At 44.0% G+C, this 19446-nt stretch overlaps 1 protein-coding gene across 1 annotated transcript in view; it reads left to right on the top strand.

Moving 5' to 3' along the window:
• The first annotated feature begins 2133 nt into the window (after positions 1-2133).
• ATP6V0A2 (ATPase H+ transporting V0 subunit a2) overlaps positions 2134-19446 on the top strand; it is a 41308-nt gene continuing 23995 nt past the window's right edge. Inside the window, exons 1-6 of the mRNA XM_069557671.1 lie at positions 2134-2511; positions 7393-7471; positions 10509-10606; positions 11989-12126; positions 13214-13302; positions 14509-14635. Coding sequence (XP_069413772.1) covers positions 2395-2511; positions 7393-7471; positions 10509-10606; positions 11989-12126; positions 13214-13302; positions 14509-14635 — 648 coding nt within the window. The 5' untranslated portion in view covers positions 2134-2394. The remainder of the gene's footprint in view (positions 2512-7392; positions 7472-10508; positions 10607-11988; positions 12127-13213; positions 13303-14508; positions 14636-19446) is intronic.

Raw genomic sequence — 19446 nt, 5'->3', positions numbered from 1 at the left:
CCTGATTTTGTGGGCTTTGTTAGGGTGATTTTGCACTTGAGAAGGGAAAAACTCACTTTGACAGTAGAAGGGGATTAGGGTCGAGCAAACCCAGGTCTCCTGCATTGTGGGCAGATTCTTTACAATTTGAGCTACAGGGAAGACCTTACTGTATAGAGTTTACACGTTCATACATACATTTGGGAAGTATTTATTGATCGACTACCTCCCTGAACCCTGGAGATACCAAGGCAATGTCCCTTGTCTGGTAGAATTGTTGACTGAAAAAAAAAAACTTCAACATAACTCTGAAAGTTGAGAGTTATGTTTTGTTTGGGGATCTTACCGAGGGCTATAGCTCAGGAAGGCAGCCTCTCAGATTGCTGTGAAACTGAAAAAGGTAAGGGAGAAGCCAGGATATACAAGAGTTTTTGTCGAAGGGAAAAAACCATGTAGCTGTACATCAAAAGATTACTGTAATCACAAAGAACAGCCACCCCAAGTTAATGATTTTTAGTGCTTTTGTTGACAAGTCCAAGCTCGCTCTGCTTGCCTCATGACAGGCCAGTAAATTGGAGACGAGGTGTTGAGGCAAGAAATATGACTTTTTGGAAAGCTGGCTGATAGAGGAGATGGCAGACTAATGTCTCAAAATAACCATCTTGTCCGGATCTGGATGCCAGGTTCTTTTATAGACCAGAGAGAGAAGCCACGAGGAACTAAAGTCAAAAGACAGAATAGAGAAGGAAAAGCAATGAGGAAGTAAAGTAAAAAGAGCCATCAGGCTTGCAGTACATGTCCAGGATGGCCAGCCTCAGGAAGGGATGTGTTAATCTCTTTTCTCACAGCCATTCACAGGTGCACAGGGTCAGAGTCTCTCTTTGAGCTGAACAAAGGCACTTTAGTTTAACAGGCAGAGGCGCAGCGTCCTCTGAGGCAGGCCATTTTGTATGATTATAATAACAACAGCAATGATAAGCAAGTCAAAGAAACAGTTGAAACATGGAGTCAGAATTGGTTCTTCTCTGCAACACTTTTCCATGTGTGGGAAGGTGGAAGAGTCTGGGTTGGTGGAAATTATTCCTTAGATATGCATCTTAACTATTTAGGACCGGTAACTTGTTTTTCTCCTTTCTGAATCCCCTCAGGATGAACCCTTGGGGGTGGCTGCAGTGGCTAATGGCTTGATGGCTGTGGCATCTTTTGCTTACTGAAATGGCAGGTGATTTTTTTTTTTGTCCAGGAAGTTTTACATTCTACTGGGGGAAAATTGGCAATAAACATAGACAAGATAATGTCAGACAGTGGTAGGTGCTACGGAGAAAATAAAACAGGACTGCCTAGGCTGGGGTGGAGGGACACTTCTGCTAGTGGTCAGGACCAGGTTCTTAGAAGCTGAGACATTTGAGCTGAGACTTGTAGGAGCTAATTTTGAGAAGGTCCTGGAGAAGGATGTTCTAGGCAGAGAGAAGGGAAGAGTTAGCAAGTTCAAGTGCACCAACCTGGAAAAAGAAGGCAGGTGGGTGGGGTGGAGACTAGGGCTTGGGGGAGGCAGAGGTTAGACCAGGTGGTGTGTCTGCTGGCCCTGGTAAGCAGTTTGAACTTTATTCAGAACGAAGTGGGAGAAGTCAGAAGATTTTAAGTAAGCTCACATCCGATTTTCGTCTTGTTAGAGATTCTGTAGCTGCTGTGTGCAGGATCCTAGCAAGAGCAGCCTGGCACCAGACCCTGCTTTGTCCGCACAGGGGCCAGGACCCCAGAAAAAACCACCACAGGGGGTGTAATTCCGTTGACAAGAAATGTCTTGACAGACAGATCTATGGAGAAAAGGTTGTTTAGTGGTTGTCGGGACCTAGGGGACAAGGGGACTGACTGTAGCTGAGCAGGAGAAATCTTTATGGAAACGTTCTCAAATTGATCCCGACACTGAACTCTGTAACTTTACTAAAAATCACAAAATTGTAATACTCTAGTCGGGTGAACTTTCTAGCATGTGAAATCAATAAAACTCCTCCTATAAAGCTGTGAACGGCATAGAGAGGGGCTGAGTTCCTGAATCCTCCGCATTGATGCGGAGTTAGGGCCAGTTGGCCTCGCAGCCGCCCTCGGCCTCAACTCCTGGCGCCATTGGTCGGCCGGCGGGAGCGCGCGTGCGCGCGCGTGGGGGGCGGAACCGGAACCGGCTGTAGCCGAGGGGGCGGGGCCTCGAGGGCGGCGTTGGCGGCGGCTGGAGCGGCGGCCGCGGTGGCTGGGCTGGGGTCAGCTGCTGTAGCCCGGAGCCCCATGGTTCGGAGCCGCGGCCAGGCCGCAGGAGAAGCTCGATCCCCTGGTCACCCCGGCTGACTGTGCGGGCCCGCGCAGCCCGGAGCCGTCGGCTCCCGTCGGGTCCCGCCGGGGGGCGCGGGCCGGTCCGCCATGGGGTCCCTGTTCCGGAGCGAGACCATGTGCCTGGCGCAACTCTTCCTGCAGTCCGGCACGGCCTACGAGTGCCTCAGCGTCCTGGGCGAGAAGGGCCTGGTCGAGTTCCGAGACGTGAGTGTCGCCCGGGAGATGCGGGCTGTCGCTCCGCGCCAAGCGCCCTCATTGCACCTTTCGCTCGGGCCTCCTCCTCCGCGGGCACCTGGGCAGGGGCGCCCATTTCCTAGACGGGGAAGCTGAGGTCCACTTTCCGGCCAGAGCTTCCGCAGAGCGGGGCCCGAGCCCAGGGTCGCCGGATGTCTGGTCCGCCGCCGCCCTGGCTGGGTTAGTTAGGAACGCTTGTCTTCATCAGCTCGGGTCGTGCCATCTGATGCTTCGGAGCCAGGCACTGGGCTAATTAAGCGGGAGAACAAATCTGTTAAGGCCTCTTGAAGCCCTTTTGGAACTTACGGAGGAGGGGAGGAATATTAAGTAATGATACGTAAACAGGAATACGTTTGCTGTACTGACAATAAAAGGGAATGGTGAGATGGTGCCCCCGGTAGGGGCGGTCAGGGAAGCCTCTCTGAGGAGGTGTCCTTGGGCTGAGACCTGAGTGAGGAGTGAGCCAGTCCTGGGAAGTTCTGGGGGACACGGACCCAGGTGGAGGGAACAGGAAGAGCCAGGAACCTGAATTAGGAATGAACTTGGTGTAAACTCCCGGGCGGCGGGATTTTTTTGTCGTTCACTGTTGGCCTTTTGATGTATTGATACATAGCACTACCTCGTACGGAATAGGAGTAAAGTCAGAATTTGTTGAAAGGGAGCTGTCCCCCCAACAAGTAGTAATAAATACTTGTTTTATATATCTGTTTATTTGTTTTTTGTTTGGCTCCACCATGGACTGTCAACCCCTGGGGGTAAGAGTCTTGTTCATTCCTGATTCCTAAGTACAGCCCCTGGCTTTGTAGGCATTAATAGGCATGAATGAACAAGCTTGTATCAAGTGCTTGCTGAGTTTGGTGCTGGATGCAGGATGGACAAAGTCCCTGTGTTTTTGTTGCTCATAATCTGGGAGAGTTAACAAACACACTCTGATTATGAGCTGTAATAAGTGCCATGCAGGAAAAAACAGTGTGAAAAGGAGATTATGAAGCAGGACCTAGCTGATTAAGCTCGAAGTCACTTGAGTGAACACTTTATTTCTTGGGACCCACCTTTCACCGCCTTGGTTTCCCTTCATCTTTCTGAGGGTGCTTTAGTTTCAAGAGGGGACTCTTCTATGCAATATTTGATACCAGTAATCCTTGGGTTGGTCCCCCAAGGCAATTGCAAGGTCAGAGAGAAACTCCTGAATGACAGGTGAGGCTACAGAGAGGGCCCAGCTTGTCCTGGTTCTTGGAGCCACTTGGGCTTCAGCACATGATGCCCACTTTGCTGGCAGGGGTTGTGCTGAACTGTGAATAAGGAGCCCCAGAGAGATTCAGTAAAGAGTTGTTTGAGAAACAGGCTCCCTTCTTTATAATAGATTTCTTCCATCCTGTTAGTCCTCAGGCCAAGAGACTTCAGTCAAGCTGAAGTCTCAGAGGTTTGAACAAATGCTCTAATTACTGTGAAGATTCAAGTTTTGTTGAATGCCATTACATTAGGTAGTAGAGGACCCTTGCGATTCTTCTAAACTGAAAATCAGGGAAAGAAAAAGAAAATGCTGTTCATCTTTTTCAGAAGTGAAATAAAGTGGAAACGCTCACATTGTCTGATACTTGATGTTCAGAGCTCAAGGGTGTATGTGTGTCTGTCTTCAGGATGACTGTCAAGCAGCTAGAGCAGAGAGCTCCATCATACCTGACTTTCTGTTCTCTTCTGGAGTTTCTTACTGACTTTGTGCTCAATGGGTGGGATCACTGATGCCAGTCTTTTCTGGCTTGCGCAGGTGGGAGCTGTTCCCCCTTTTAGCGATCCTTCTAAGGGAAGAGAGGCAGGACCAGAGTTTCTGCAATGATAGCCAAAGAGAAGACCTGGAAGAGAAAGGTGATTCAACTCACCAGTAGGACTCAGCGAAGGGCAAGGCCGTCCCACTTTTCTAAGGGTTTGGAGTCTGGGGACAGTGTTTACCTTCTGTCTGTTAGGATCGCAGGTGTGGATACTGGTGAAAACAGCACTAGGCAGCCTGTGCAGGTTTTTCTAGATTAATTATTAGTCTTAAAATGAATCTGTGTTAAAATGTACGTCGTAGCATTAGCCTGGAATTAAGGTGCTGTTACCATGTAAAAAGAAAACAGAAGCTAAACTTCACACAAGAAACCACACAATAGGAAAAACCAGTTACCATGCTGTGTAAGCTGGTGAAGGCAGATGTCATAGCCAGTCACATGTGCGTTGTTGCCACAGAAATTTGCCTCTTCATGAAGATCCTACTATTTGTGGAACCCTGGTGTCCGATTTGAATTCACTAGTGTTTGATATTGAAGAAAAAGACATCAAAACTGAGAAGCCATGTCATTTACAGACAGCTTTTCATGGGCGGCTTCCTCTGCTCATTCTTAGTTCTCACCAGACAGAGGGTATCCGAATCACTAGGAACTCGAAAGTGGTGACTGGTTTGCATTAGTGTGACGTCCAGAAATGAGTGCACATGTGACGAACAGAAGTGAGATGAGAATTTTTGCCCTTCTTCTGGTTAGTTCTTTATAGAAGTTTGGAGAACTGAACAAGAACTGAGGCTTTAGGGTAGATGTTCTCAGGTTGTTCAAGCAGCTGCATGCCACGCTATTTGTAATTCTCTATTTTGAGAGTGCCCCATGCCATGTGGGCTTCCCTTGTGGCTCAGCTGGTGAAGAATCTGCCTGCAATGTGGGATACCTGGGTTCGATCTCTGGGTTTGAAAGATCCCCTGGATAAGGGAAAGGCTACCCACTCCAGTATTCTGGCCTGCAGAATTCCACGGACTGTATAGTCCATGGGGTGGCAAAGAGTCCTACACGACTGAGCAACTTTCACTTTCCACCCCATATAACACTGCGTGGAGTAAACGTAAAATTCTTGCCCCATGTGCCTTTCAATGTAAATAATTACTGTAATTTAAAAAGTTGTAATGGTAGTATATGTCCATTGTGGGAAATTTGGAAAACCTAAGATAATTTCCATAATCCCATTAGCTAGAAATAAACACTTTACCATTTTGGTTAATATTGGCCAACATTATTTTTCTAATAATATTTTAAAATGTACATGCATAGATACTTTTATATAATTGGAGCCACACTAATAATGTGTGCATGCGTGCGTGCTCATTCGTGTCTGACTCTTTGTCACCCCATGGACTGCAGCCTGCCAGGCTCCTCTGTCCATGGGATTTCCCAAGGAAGAATACTGGAGTGGGTCGCCATTTTCTCCTGCAGGGGATCTTCCCGGCCCAGGTATCAGACCTGCGTCTCCTGTGTTGGCAGGTGGATTCTTTACCACTGTTATCACTTGGGAAGCCCCGCACTGATAATATGTTTAATCTCCTCTTCCCACACACAAGTTGTGATTAATTTCCTCATTTTATTAAATATTCTTTTATAGTATTTTTTGTTGTTTTAAGCTTTGTATGATAAGATATTAAGTAGAGGGAAACAGTGAATTTGTATAAACCCATGTTGGGAATTCCCTAGTGGTCCAGTGGTTAGGACTTGGTGCTGTTACTACCAGGACCCCAGAAAGCCATATGGTGCAAAAAAGAAAAAGAAAACTCCCATCAGACAAGATCATTTTGAAGCAAATCCCAGATATATTATTTCATTCATAAATATTTCAGTAAGTACCTCTAAAAGGTAAGGACACTAAAAAGATACCATTATCACACCTTAAATTTTTAATAATAATTTCTTAATATAATCAAATACCTAGTCATTTAAAACATCACTTTTAACAAATGTATAGTAATCAATTATATTACCGACCCATAATTTTTATACAACTTTATTGATGTGTATCATAAAGTTCACCTGCTGAAGTGTACAATTTGTTGGTTAGAAAATATTTTGAGTACTGTGTCCGTAGCCACAAGCCAGGTTTAGAACGTGACATCATCCCAGTAAGGTCCCTTATGCTCATTTACAGGTCATCCCCCTCCTCACTCTAAGACCCAGGCGGTCACTCATCTACTTTCTGCCTCTAGATTTTCCTTGCCTGGACGTTTCATAGAAATGCAGTCGCACAATCTGTGACCCTTTGTGTCTTCTTTCATTTGCATCATGTTTCTGGGTGTCTCCTCCCTGATACTGATGTATTGGTTGTTTTTTCCCCTTCTTTTTACTCCTGGTCCGCGGTGTGGATGTAGACGGTAATCTTGGTTGTTTTATCCCCCTCTTTTTACTGCTGGTATTCCGCAGTGTGGATGTAGACGGTGATCTCCTTGGTTGTTTTTCCGCCCTTTTTACTGCTGGTCCGCGGTGTGGATGTAGACGGTGATCTCCTTGGTTGTTTTTCCGCCCTTTTTACTGCTGGTCCGCGGTGTGGATGTAGACGGTGATATCCTTAGCCAGTTTTCCACGGTCAGTAGTTTTTTCTCTATCCTTGAAGTTGATCCTCTTCTTCATACGTTTTTGTCTGTATCCATAGTTTTTTCTTGAGGTTTAATTTCTTCATGGGATAGTTCTGGACTAGAGGATATTTTTCAGGCTTTTTTTTGGGGCGGGATCTTTTTTGGCTGAGCTGGGTCTTTACTGTGGTGCCTGCACTCTCTAGTTGTGGTGAGTGGGCTTCTAGTTCCCCCGCCAGGGATCGAACCTGTGTCCCTTGCATTGGAAGGTAGATTCTTAACCACTGGTTCACCAGGGAAGTCCCCAGGCTTTTTTGGATAACAGTTGCCAGATTGCTTTCCAGAAAAGATGTGTCAGTTTATACTCCCACTCAGTAGTATACAAGGATACGCTTTTCCCTTAAACCCTGACAGTCGTACTTTATTTATAAAATCGAAGTTGTTTTTAAATTTTAGAAAATTCAGAGCAAAATTTTCATCCTTCTTCTCAGCTCAACCAGAATGTAAGTTCTTTCCAAAGAAAATTTGTTGGTGAGGTGAAGCGATGTGAAGAACTGGAGCGAATATTGGGTAAGTTTTTTTAAACAACTTAAATAATTATTTTGTATAATTGAATATATAAGCAAACCTTGTTTACTTTAGAAAAATTAGAAAATCTAGACACGTAGAAAAGAAAAAAGAAGTCATCTGTATTCTCCCCATGTAATCACTGTTATGTAGGTTTATAATATCGTTCCACACTTTTTACTGTTCATCTATAAAATTAAGGATTTACATATGTAATAATCAGGTTATTTTGTTATTAGCTTTGTTTCTCATTGAATGATACTTTAACATCTTTTCATGTCAGTAAACAGATTGACTCATCATTGTTTTTAATAGCAGCATAGTATTTTATAGTATTAATATACTGTGAGTTATTTAGCCAATCCCTTGTAGTTTCTTATAACTTAGAAACAACATATACATGTTAATATATTACTTAAAATTGAATCAGAACACAAGGGAGGTAGGAAGTGGTAGATAGATTGGTTAGTAATTTCCTTTTTCTCAGGTATTATTTCCTTTGCATACACCAGTGTTCTCTGACTGTTAACCATTAAAACTCAGCAGCTCAAGGCTACTTCCTTTATCTGTAAAACTTTTAACATCTTAGCCTAAAATAAAATGTTGTTGTCCAGTCGCTCAGTCAAGTCCGACTCTTTGAGACTCCACAGACTGCAGCACTCTAGCCTTCCTTGTCCTTCACCATCTCCTGGAGCTTGCTCAAACTCATGTCCATTGAGTTGGTGATGCTGTTCAACCATCTCATCCTCTATTGTCCCCTTCTCCTCCCGCCTTCAATCAGGGTCTTTTCTAATGAATCCGCTCTTCACATCAGGTGACCAAAGTATTGGAGCTTCATCTTCAGCATCAGTCCTTCCAGTAAATATTCAAAACTGATCTCCTTTAGGATTGACTGGTTGGATTTCCTTGCAGTTAAAGGGACTCTCAAGAGTCTTCTCCAATACCACAGTTCAAAAGCATCAGTTGTTTGGTACTCAGCCTTCTTTATGGTCCAGCTCTCACATCCATACATGACTACTGGAAAAACCAAAGCTTTGACTATAGGGACCTTTGTTGGCAAAGTAATGTCTCTGCTTTTTAATATGCTGTCTGGGTTTGTCATAGCTTTTCTTCCAAGGAGCAAGCATCTTTTAAAATAAAATAGTCTTTATCAGTTCAAACATTGAAGTTTTGATTGAAATACAGAGAGGGGAACAGTTCCAAAGTCACTGTCAGAAAAACCTGAGGATGAGAGAGTTGATGAAGGGAGATAAAGGTGACTTTTAGAATGATTTCTAATAGTTAATTATTGTGGATTTTATATTTTTTAACTGGGATTTTTAAGATCAAAAGAAACCTTTGGGTCATCAGCAGCCTAGTCCTCTGCATATTGTTTGAGATCCCAGTCATTTGGGTGGATCGTGAAAGACAGGGCAACATCACACTTCCTTCTTTGCCACGTGTATGAGTCATTGGACAGGTTGTATATTTGGAATGAGTTTTCAAAGACACAGCAGGATTGACAGGACATTAGACATGCCCAGGGCTTCCTGTCGCTTTGTTGTTGTTGTTAAGTCACTTCAGTCGTGTCTGACTCTTGGCGGACCCCATGGACTACAGCCCATCAGGCTCCCCCGTCCCTGGGATTCTCCAGGCAAGAACACTGGAGTGGGGTGCCATTGCCTTCTCCAATACATGAAAGTGAAAAGTGAAAGTGAAGTCGCTCAGTCGTGTCCGACTCTTTGCAACCCCATGGACTGCAGCCTACCAGGCTCCTCCGTCCATGGGATTTGCCAGGCGAGAGTACTGGAGTGGGGTGCCATTGCCTTCTCCTGTAGCTTAAACTGTTTCATAAAGAATCCAGACTTAAAAAGAAAATGAACCATCAAGTACATTTAGGTATGTGCCGTGTTATTCTGTGCTTAGTTGTGTCCTGCTGTTTTCGACCCCATGGACTGTAGCCCGCCAGGCTTCTCTGTCCATTGGGATTTTCCAGGCATGAATACTGGAGGGGGTTGACATGCCCTCCTCCAGGGGATCTTTCCAAGCCAAGGATCAAACCCAGGACTCCCACACTGCAGGCAGATTCTTTACTGTCTGAGCCACCAGGGAAGCCCAAGAATACTGGAGTGGGTAGCCTATTCCTTCTCCGGAGATCTTCTTTACCCAAGAATCGAACCGGGGTCTCCTGCGTTGCAGGCAGATTCTTTACCAGCTGAGCTACTGGGGAAGCCCAAATTTAGGTAAAATAGGTTAAAAAAATTTACATCCATTTCCAAAAAACTCTTAAGCCCATTGCTTCCTTATTGGTAAGACATTCTGCCTGTTTTCCTTCCTCTCTTTCTCCCTCTCTCCCTCTTTTCCTCCCTTTCCTTCCTTCCTTCCTAGTAAAATAACTAGTAAGACTTCTCTAAAATGTTGTATCTGGTAATGATTTTTTACCAGGTATTTTGACTTTTATCCTACAGAAAAGGATGCTTCAAGGAATTGAAAATGTAAACTAAAGAATTTAAGTTATTTTTGGCTGTTTGAGTATTAGTTTCATGAATCTAGCGTACATCGTCCTAAGTCAAAGCATCACAGCTAACTGGTGACTCAGGAGAGCTGGGCTCTTTGCCCTGAGGTTGCTCTTTTTGCTGAGAAAGGTTGTTGTGTTTTTCCGGATGGATGTATATTTCCTCCTAATGGCATCTGTAGGGAGTTCACACTGACATCTCTGGTGGCTTATTCCTGGCACTTCCGAGTGTGTTCTTAACTTCCTGCTTCATCTACAGGTGGCAGAGGCAAGTGTGACTCCAAAGTTCTTTAACTAGAGTTTTAGTGATGAAGGGCGGAGAATTTCAGAAAATCTATGTATAGGTTACTGTCACTCTGTGCTGCTCTCTCTAGGCAGAATTAGTTTACAGATCTTCAGAAGCAAGGTGACTAAAGTGATCTGTCAGTTGGGACAGTGAAGACTTTTGTCCCTTTAGATGACCTGGGAAAAGTGGGGACATGAAATGTTCTCACTGAAATGTCCTGGAGTAAGTTTTTCAGTCTAATTTGTTTAACTTTTCCACAGCCTACTTGGTGCAGGAAATCAATAGAGCTGATATTCCCCTCCCTGAGGGGGAGACCAGTCCTCCAGCACCGCCTCTGAAACAAGTGCTGGAAATGCAGGTAACTTGGTTCGGAAGGAGGGTTTTGGGTCACTAACCTCAGATTGGGCTTGTTCACTTACTCTATACTGTCTAGTGCTTTTCTGCCTTTCTTCTCAAGACTGTGGAATGAAAGTCAAAGCACCACGTTATGATAAACTCTCAGTAACAGATTATCTGTGATACATTTTAACTAGAATTCAGGTGTTTTCCCCTTAGTGTAGGACAGGTGGTATTGAACAGAGATTGACAAGAATTAGATCATGAGATCTGGTCATGTAACCTCTGGGCTTCTGCAGGTCTTAGCATGCTTCTGCTACTGCAGGTCATCAAGGCTTCAGGCCTGTGCCCTTCACATTCTCCCTTGATTCATTCTGACCCTTTCCCCTCGAATTATCAGGAGCTAGTGTGAAAGTGGTTCCCCATGGTCAGCCAGCAGGATTCCTTCTCTTGGAGTTCAGTGTCGGGGATACACTGTGAGAGCATGGGGTTATTCATTCATTAGCATCCCCCTCATCCCCCATGAATTATCTGTTGAGATTTTGGTCTCCTCATCTGAGCGTTCATCACACTCGGAAATAGACTAGAGCTTTTACAGCCCTTCTAAAACAATTAGTACTGTATAACTAGGACCATTCCATTGCCGACTGCTCTGTTTGTTTTACTGGGAGGAAGTCATTTAGCAGTTGGTATATGAATGCACTCTGGAGACGACTATACAGTCCAATGAGAGCAGTCAGCTGGTTTGGCCTGTTTGGTATGTTGGTTGTGATGTAATTACAAATACGGTGATTGCTAGTTGTTATCAATTCTATAAAGCAGAGCACAAGTAATATATGTAGTGTGTCAGGGGATTTGTTTGAATACAAGTTGTCATTGAGTCAGTGGGTTGTTTTACAGATTTTTGCTTCTACTGTTTTAATACTTAAAGTATTGGTAAGGATGCTTGGTACACAACTAATTGTTAAAGATTTGTTCTCAAGTATTTTTATGTCTAATTAATTGAATAAGTGCAACTGCATAGAAACTCAGGCTAGAGACTCGGAATAGGTATGTTTGGGAAAGAGTGTTTTTCTGTGTTACAAATAAAAGGAAATGTAGTCTTAGAAGAGGAAGACTCTTTGGTGTATAGTCACGTGTAAGCAGGTGAAGGGAAACCAGAAGAAATGGTAAGACCCAAGATTAGCACGCGGAGTCGTCATGGCACCCCAGTGCTTGCCATCACGGTACCTGAATTAATATGAAACAGAAAATGATGAACTTTAGAAACCTGAGCATGTTTTCATATCCCTATCAAACTCTCATATACATTTTGGCCTTTTAAAACCTCTCCTGGTTCTGGGGTGCTGTGAAAAGAGTGTTAGAGCCAGACTTGGAAGTAACCCAGCTGTCGTTTCATTTCAGGAGCAGTTGCAGAAGCTGGAGGTTGAGCTGAGAGAGGTCACTAAGAACAAGGAGAAGCTGAGGAAGAACCTGCTGGAGCTGATTGAGTACACCCACATGCTGCGAGTGACCAAGACCTTCGTCAAGCGCAATGTGGAGGTACTGGTGATGCTTGGGAGGAAGTGCCTTTCTTTCTCTTTCTTTTGGCCACACAGCATGCAGGATTTTAGTTCCCTGGCTAGGGATTGAACCCAGGCCCCCTGCATTGGGAGAGTGGAGTCTTAAAACCACTGGACCACTGAGGAAGTCCCAGGAGTGTGTTTCTTTTGTACAAATCTCATTCCCATAAGGTTTTCAGGTTTTGTTATCGACTCCTGTAGAAATACTGCTTTTTAAAAGAGATACATCTTTAAAAAATGAAAGAGATACATTTTGATCTTTGCTGTATTTTTCAGTTGGATTCCATGTTGGTTTTAACCATTTGCTGCTGTTTAGTTTGCTAAGTCGTGTCCAACTCTTTGTGACCCCATGATCTGTAGCCCGCCAGGCTCCTCTGCCCATGGGATTTTCCAGGCAAGAATCCTGGAGTGAATTACCATTTCCTCCTCCAGGGGATCTTCCAGATCCAAGGGTCAAACCAGAGTCCCCTGCTTGGCAGGTGGATTCTTTACCACTGAGCCACTTGGGAAGCCCCGGCTTTAACCATAACTTCCTATTTGTAAAATGCTTTAGTTTACAATTGAAAAAAAGACTTTTTATGATCATGAGAAAAAATTGAACGGTGAAAATCAAACTCCAAAATTTCAGTTTTATTCTTTCCTTCTTCTCAAATTCCTAAAAGTAATGGAAGTTTTTAAAAAAGAAAATCTATATAGGAATAAAGAACAGCGTATGCAGCAGTACTGTACTCAGCTGAGCATCAGAGAGGGGCAAAGTATATTCCTTCCGAACTGCGTTTCACTTCCTGTGCCAGGTGTGACCTCTGATACAGTTACTCTGTGTTAGGTTAAGGCGATGACATACGTTATAACTAGACTTTTTTTATACGTAAATGTCATCAAGTAGTTTACAAATAAGGAATGGGGAGGTTATCCTCTTTGTTTATCAGAGCCGACTCACATGTCTGAGTTACCTTGGCACCCAGATCTGAGTAGTTCTGATGCCATGCAGACTTGTTTGGAAACAGGACTTGGGAATTAAAGTATCACTTCCGGTGAGACACGCTTGGCTTCATGTCTCTTTGTAGTTCGAACCCACTTACGAAGAATTCCCTCCCTTGGAGAACGAGTCTTTGTTGGACTACAGCTGTATGCAGAGGCTGGGAGCGAAACTGGGGTAGGTGACACCTGGCCTGGCGAGCTTCACACTGTCCTTCTTGTCAGTGGAGATGAGAGTAGATGAGCAGCCACCATCTGCAAGCCTGTGTGGAATGAAAGAAAGTGAATATTTGTATAAGAAAACACTGTACTCTAGTATTTGTTGAGTTGAATCACTCAGCTGTATTGACTTTTTAAGTAAATATGATGGGAATTTCTTCTTTTGGTATCATGAACTGGAAAGAAAGAACATTTATCCCATTCATCATTACTCCATAAGCTTCAAATAGTTGGTTATTGAAGCATAAAGCCCTGTTTTGTTTGGTGGGAACATAGGGGCTAAACTGAATTGGGTAATTTATTAATCATATTTTAAGGGGCTCTCTCTACTGTTTATTCTCTCTGTTTACTTGAGCTAATGGTAACTTGTTTCCTCATGTGATTTGTAATCTCTTTTTACTATGAACTTCGGTTCCTTTGCTGCTTATCTGTAGGAATTCCGTGATGTTTAGTGTGAGGCCGTATCCTTCAGAAAGAACTTAATTTTACATATGTCAGGTACTTGGGAGCACTCCACCTATTTGGAATCATTTTACAGTAATTTCTGCTTGAGGTTTTTTTTCCTGTTTGTTTACTCACCCTGCACATAATAAGAGTTTCCTCCACAAACCTGAGTGCATTCTAACCTGTGGTTGTAAATCGTCAAGGAATATTCTCCCCCTTCTCCTCAAAATTGAATGGAAATAAACAAGTTTGCATGTAGGCTCCTTTGCAAGATGGATTCTTTTCTAGCCTACCCGTTCACTTAAGGTGTGGTCCTTTGTTGAGGGGGGTGAGAGTCCAAACATTGAGGGGATTGTGGAGCTTTAGTTCCAACTCCTTACCTGGTATAGACCCAGGGCTCCTCTGCCATGCTGGCCTTGAAACTCAAGGCCTTGAGATACTGGTTACACATAGATACTGGCTCCGTATAATACATTAGGACATAACTATGAAGTCCTGTTTTATTTTTGGATTCCAAGAATTTCTCTAAATTATGAGCTCAGCTTTACATTGAAGAGGATGTTTCAAAAATATTTCATCCAGCATTTCAGATATTGTTCAGTTGGAGAGCTTTCAGGGTATCTTCCTCATTTTGCCAGAAATAAATGTCTTCATCATCCTTTTACTGCAGTTTGATAATATTCATTGCTTTTACTTGACCACGGCCTTTATTGTCCCATAGATTTGTATCTGGCCTAATTAACCAAGGAAAAGTTGAAGCATTCGAAAAAATGCTGTGGAGGGTCTGCAAAGGGTATACCATCGTGACCTATGCAGAGCTGGATGAGCCCCTGGAAGACCCTGAAACAGTGAGTAAATGTCACCATCTCCTTTCAGCAGTGACAGACTTGCCCCAGAGCTGGAGGCACAGTCCGGAGGGAAGCATTTGAGTGAGTTGTTGATCAGATCCCTTCTTATCCTTGGATACGTTTGGGGGGAGTTCCTGAGAATGAGGACTTTCTCCTGTTCTGCTGAAGTGCAACAGTGGCGTTAACGTCGTCACACCACTGTGTTCTGAGCTTCAGATCCAGTTTAGGTTTCGGCAGTTGTCCCAGTTGATCCTTTTACAGCAAAGGACCTGGTTACGAATCACACTTTGGATTTGTTTGTCATGTCTTTTTTCTTGGTTGCCCTGCAAGGCTTGCAGAATCTTATTGAATAGATCCCCGACCAGAGATGGAACCCTGGGCCCTCAGCTGTGCAAGTGCAGAGTCCTAACCACTGGACTGCCGGGGAATTCCTACTTGTCATGTTTTTTTGGTCTCCTTCATTCTGGGGTAATTTCTCAGTCTTACCTTGACCTTCATCGTCTTGGCATTTAAAAATTATTATAGACCAGTGTTTTGGGTAGAATGCCCCCCGTTTGGGTTTGTCTGATGTTTTCTCATGACGAGATTCAGGTTATGTGTCTTTGTCAGGAATGTCCTGGAAGTGATGTTGCCTTCTCACTGCTTCCCATCAGGGGCACACGATTCGTTTGTCCCATTACTGGTGATGTTCACTTTGATCTCTTGATCAATACTGGTGATGTTCACTTTGATCTCTTGATCAAGGTAGTGACTCCTAGTCATCTCCGCTGTGAATGTGTAACTCCTTTTCCTTTGTATTTAATACATGTTTTTGAGGAAGTGCTTTGAAACTCTGTAAGTACTCAGTTCCTCATCACATTTTCAATCAGTTAATTTATTTCCTGTTTTATTCAATGAGTTATACTCTGTTACTTTAATTTTTTATTTTGATATTCAAATTCTCTCGATTTAGCCAGCTGGAGCCTATTCAGCTAGATTTTATATTCTTTTTGCATGTTCCCATCACCTTTTGAATACGTCTTTGCTTTCCTGATAACAATATGTGCAGATTCATTTTGTAATTTCCCTCATGCAGCTCTGGAATTAGCCATTTCTCTAAGGAGCTTAGTTCTCTTTAGCGGAGAATGGTAATTAGAAGCCACGCTGTGGTTTCTGGGTGTGCCCGTTGTGAACGAGGTGATGCTGTTCCCAGCTCTGTCGGTGGACAGAGGGTGCATACGTGCAAATGGCTCACCCACTCACAACCTTATTTCTGCACCTGTGTGTGTATGTGAAAGCTGTGGCTTTACATCCAGTTCTCTCCAGCGCCATAGGGTTGGTTCATCCTGACTTGTAGAGTTCATTTGTAGGGTTCATTTCTAGATTTGTAACTCCTTTCTTCAGTGGGGAGAAACTCAACTCCCATTATTGTCAATATACTTATTTGATCAGTCCCCTTGTATGTGACCAGTCTGCCCTCTGATCTCCTATCTCTGCTGCCCTGCCCTTCTCTCCATACGGAGTTTCAAGTTCCCCAGCCCCTGGACTGAGTGGCTCCTTAATGTGGGTGCCCTGCTCACCCTGCCTGGGTGGCTCCCCTGCGGCATGTTGCCTCCCTTTGCTTGGTCTCTGATTTTGCCCTGGGCCCTTATTGCCCTTCCCCTCCCCTCTCCAGGTCCATCCCCGAACGCACGTCTAAGGCTTCAGGAATGAATTATTCAGGAAGGGAAGCAGAGGAGCCAGAGAGGAAAGAGCCATAATCACCTTTTAAAATAGCTGTGATTTTTAATTTTTTTTGAAGACTTCAACCATGAAAATAACTGTTTTGCTCTAAATGAAGATGAACTGATCTACTAAAGGTAGAAAAGGGACTTGGGCCTCTTAATTTGAGAGAAGTGTTCATGTGTTCTTTCCTGGATTTGCCTTAGGAATTCTGGCTGTAATGTTGTTCGGTTGTGTCTGACTCTTTGTGACCCCATGGACTGTAATCCACCAGGCTCCTCTGTCCATGGGATTCTCCAGGCAAGAATACTGGAGTGGTTTGCTCTGTTCTTCTCCAGGGGATCTTCCTGACCCAGGGATTGAACTCAGGTCTCCTATATTGCAGGCAGATTCGAGGGAATAGTTTTGACATAAAGGATTTTGGCTGTGAAATGATTTTTATAAGGTTTAGCCTGAGTAAATCACACATGTTGGAAAATCTAATCGGTCAAGCTGTTCATTAACCATACACTTATAATATTTTTTGTGCCTCCTAAAATTGCCAGTAGCAATATGTTAATTATCCATCACCTGTGACCTCTGAGACCTCTCCATGTAAAGCTGAAGATTAAAACTGTTCTGAAGTAGCATTTACATATTCTTTGAGTTTTTTCTTTATTGAGAACGTTATCATTCTCATGCAAAACATAAAAATTTTTAAAAATACAATTTCTAAGCTCTTTGATGCTGAGTTTATACCAGTAGGTTAAAGGGCATTAAATGTCTGTGAAGAAATACAGAGACATGGATAGAGGGGTGTGTGTGTGTATATATATATGTATTAATTTTCTTTTTAAAAATGAAACATTTCTGTATTTTTGATTGCATTTGGCTGCGCTGTGCTGCGTCTTTGTTGTTTTGCAGGGCCTTTCTGTAGCTGTGGCAAGTGGGGTCTGTCCTCTAGTTGTGGTGCGTGAGCTTCCCATTACGGTGGCTTCCTTGGTGCAGAGCATAGTCTCTAGGTCTTGAGCTTCAGTGCTTGTGGCCTAGCTGCCCTGTGGCGCTTGGGATCTTCTGAACCAGAAATCGAACCCGCTTCCCCTGTATTGGCAGGCAGATTCTTAGCCACTGGACCACCAGGGAAAATTTTAAAAGTTTTAATTTTCTTAAAAACTTTTTTTATTTCTAATTTTTTGTTGAAGTATAATTGATAGAAATGTGTATCTTAAAGCCACAATTCCTCCCTTCCCCACGATTATGAAGGAAATGTGAGCTCGTTCTAGAAAACTGAGAATAACATAGAAAACACAGAGATAGAAATCAGTCAGTCACCGGTAATCCCCCTGCTCAGACAGGGCTACTGTTTACCTTTCCGTGTGCGTTCTGTTAGTCCTTACTCTGGGGAGGATGTGGGATTTGGTTTGGTAACTTTTACTCAGATTCTAGGATTTGTTTGTAGTGTCACGTTTAGTGTCTTTTGGGTCCAATGTCTGACCTCTGAAAGTCCTTAGGAACCCCAGAGTGTATTTCTAGCCATTTTCTCCTTTGTCAGTATCATGTTTAGACGCTGACCAGTCTCTCTGTCAAAGCTAGACTCAGGCATGTGGTTTCGGATCTGTGTTTTTTATATTATATATATCCCTGTTCCATATTATGTCTTAGGTGATTGTATTCCCTGACACAGTACTATTTTTAAAATCATTAAGGAATGTTCAAAGTAAAATTCACTAAAAATGCCATTTCTTTTCTCTTCCAGTGTAGTTTCTTTAATAGTTTATCTGGAAATAATTTTAATTTACAGAAAAGTTGCCAGAAGAGAACAAAGACTTCCCCTGCTCCTTCCCAACTGTTCCGTTTTGCTGCATGTACTGTTACCCACTTGCTGCATATCTAGTCCCATTTTCTTTTTTTTAAAAAAAGTATCTATTTTTGGCTGCGCTGGGTCTTTGCTGCTACGCACAAGCTTTCTCTAGTTGTAGTGAGTGGGGGCTACTCTTTAGTTGTGGTGTGCAGGCTTCTCATCGTGGTGGTTTCTCTTGTTGCAGAGCACACGCCCTAGGCACGTGGGCTTCAGTAGTTGTGGCACACGGGCTTAGTTGCTCCTCGGCATGTGGGATCTTCCCGGACCAGGGATCGAACTCATGTCCCCTGCATTGGCAGGCTAATTCTTACCCACTGTACCACCTGGGAAGTCCCATCCCCGTTTTCATTCGTCTCCTTGCAGACCTTCTGAGAGGAAGCCATGGACAAGTGTCCATTGTCCATCACAGGGATGCTGTTTTGGACTGCAAGCCATCAGGCTCCTCTGCCCATGGGATTCTCCAGGCAAGAATCCTGGTGTAGGTTTTCATGCCCTCCTCCAGGGGATCTTTCCGAACCAGGGATGGAACCATGTCCCTCATGTCTCCTGCATTGGCAGGCAGGTTCTTTACCACTAGCACCACCCGGGGAAGCCCAGTAACCACGATACAACCCTCCAAATGAGAAAAATCAACACGCACACAATACTTTGGTGCAGTACAAACATGCCCTACAGACTCCTCACAGTTTGCCTTGTTTCCTTGCTGGTCCACTGCCCTAGGGGAGACTGTGACTTGCATTTGGGACAGACAGCGTGTTCTGTGGGACGACCCTCCTTTGGGGTCCATTCAGTGCTTCCTCACGACCAGACTCTGAGCACACGTTGCTGATGGGAACATGGATGCTCCGGTCCTCTCAGCACCTCCCACCAGGGGCCATGTGATGTTGGCCTGGTCATGTCGGTGTCCGCCAGGTTCCTCCACGTTCATGTCTCCCTTCTGCCCTATTTAACTGTTAAGTGGTTGCTAGGAGATATTCCAAGGTTATTGGTCTTTGGGGCATCAATCCTCACCAAACTTCTACCCACCAGCCTTGGCCTCCGTGGCGACTCTCTGGAACTTGTCACCTCTGTCGCTCACAGTTGCCATCATTTTCCCTTCTGCGCTTACTGGTTACCATCCTGCAGAAGGCAGTGCTTTCCCTACCCTCACAGTCACTTATTCATCCACGAACTCAGTCAGACCTTCCTCTTTGTTGGATGACTTGTGTTCTGTTGCGGTCCGTGACTTGGCCACTGGGAGTCCCTTTGTGCACGTTTCTCTGGCCTTTGG

This window comes from Ovis canadensis, chromosome 17, assembly GCF_042477335.2.
Source record: "Ovis canadensis isolate MfBH-ARS-UI-01 breed Bighorn chromosome 17, ARS-UI_OviCan_v2, whole genome shotgun sequence".
Taxonomy (NCBI): Eukaryota; Metazoa; Chordata; class Mammalia; order Artiodactyla; family Bovidae; genus Ovis; species Ovis canadensis.
Note: the sequence above shows the minus strand (reverse complement) of the source record. Positions and strands in the feature narration are given on the sequence as shown.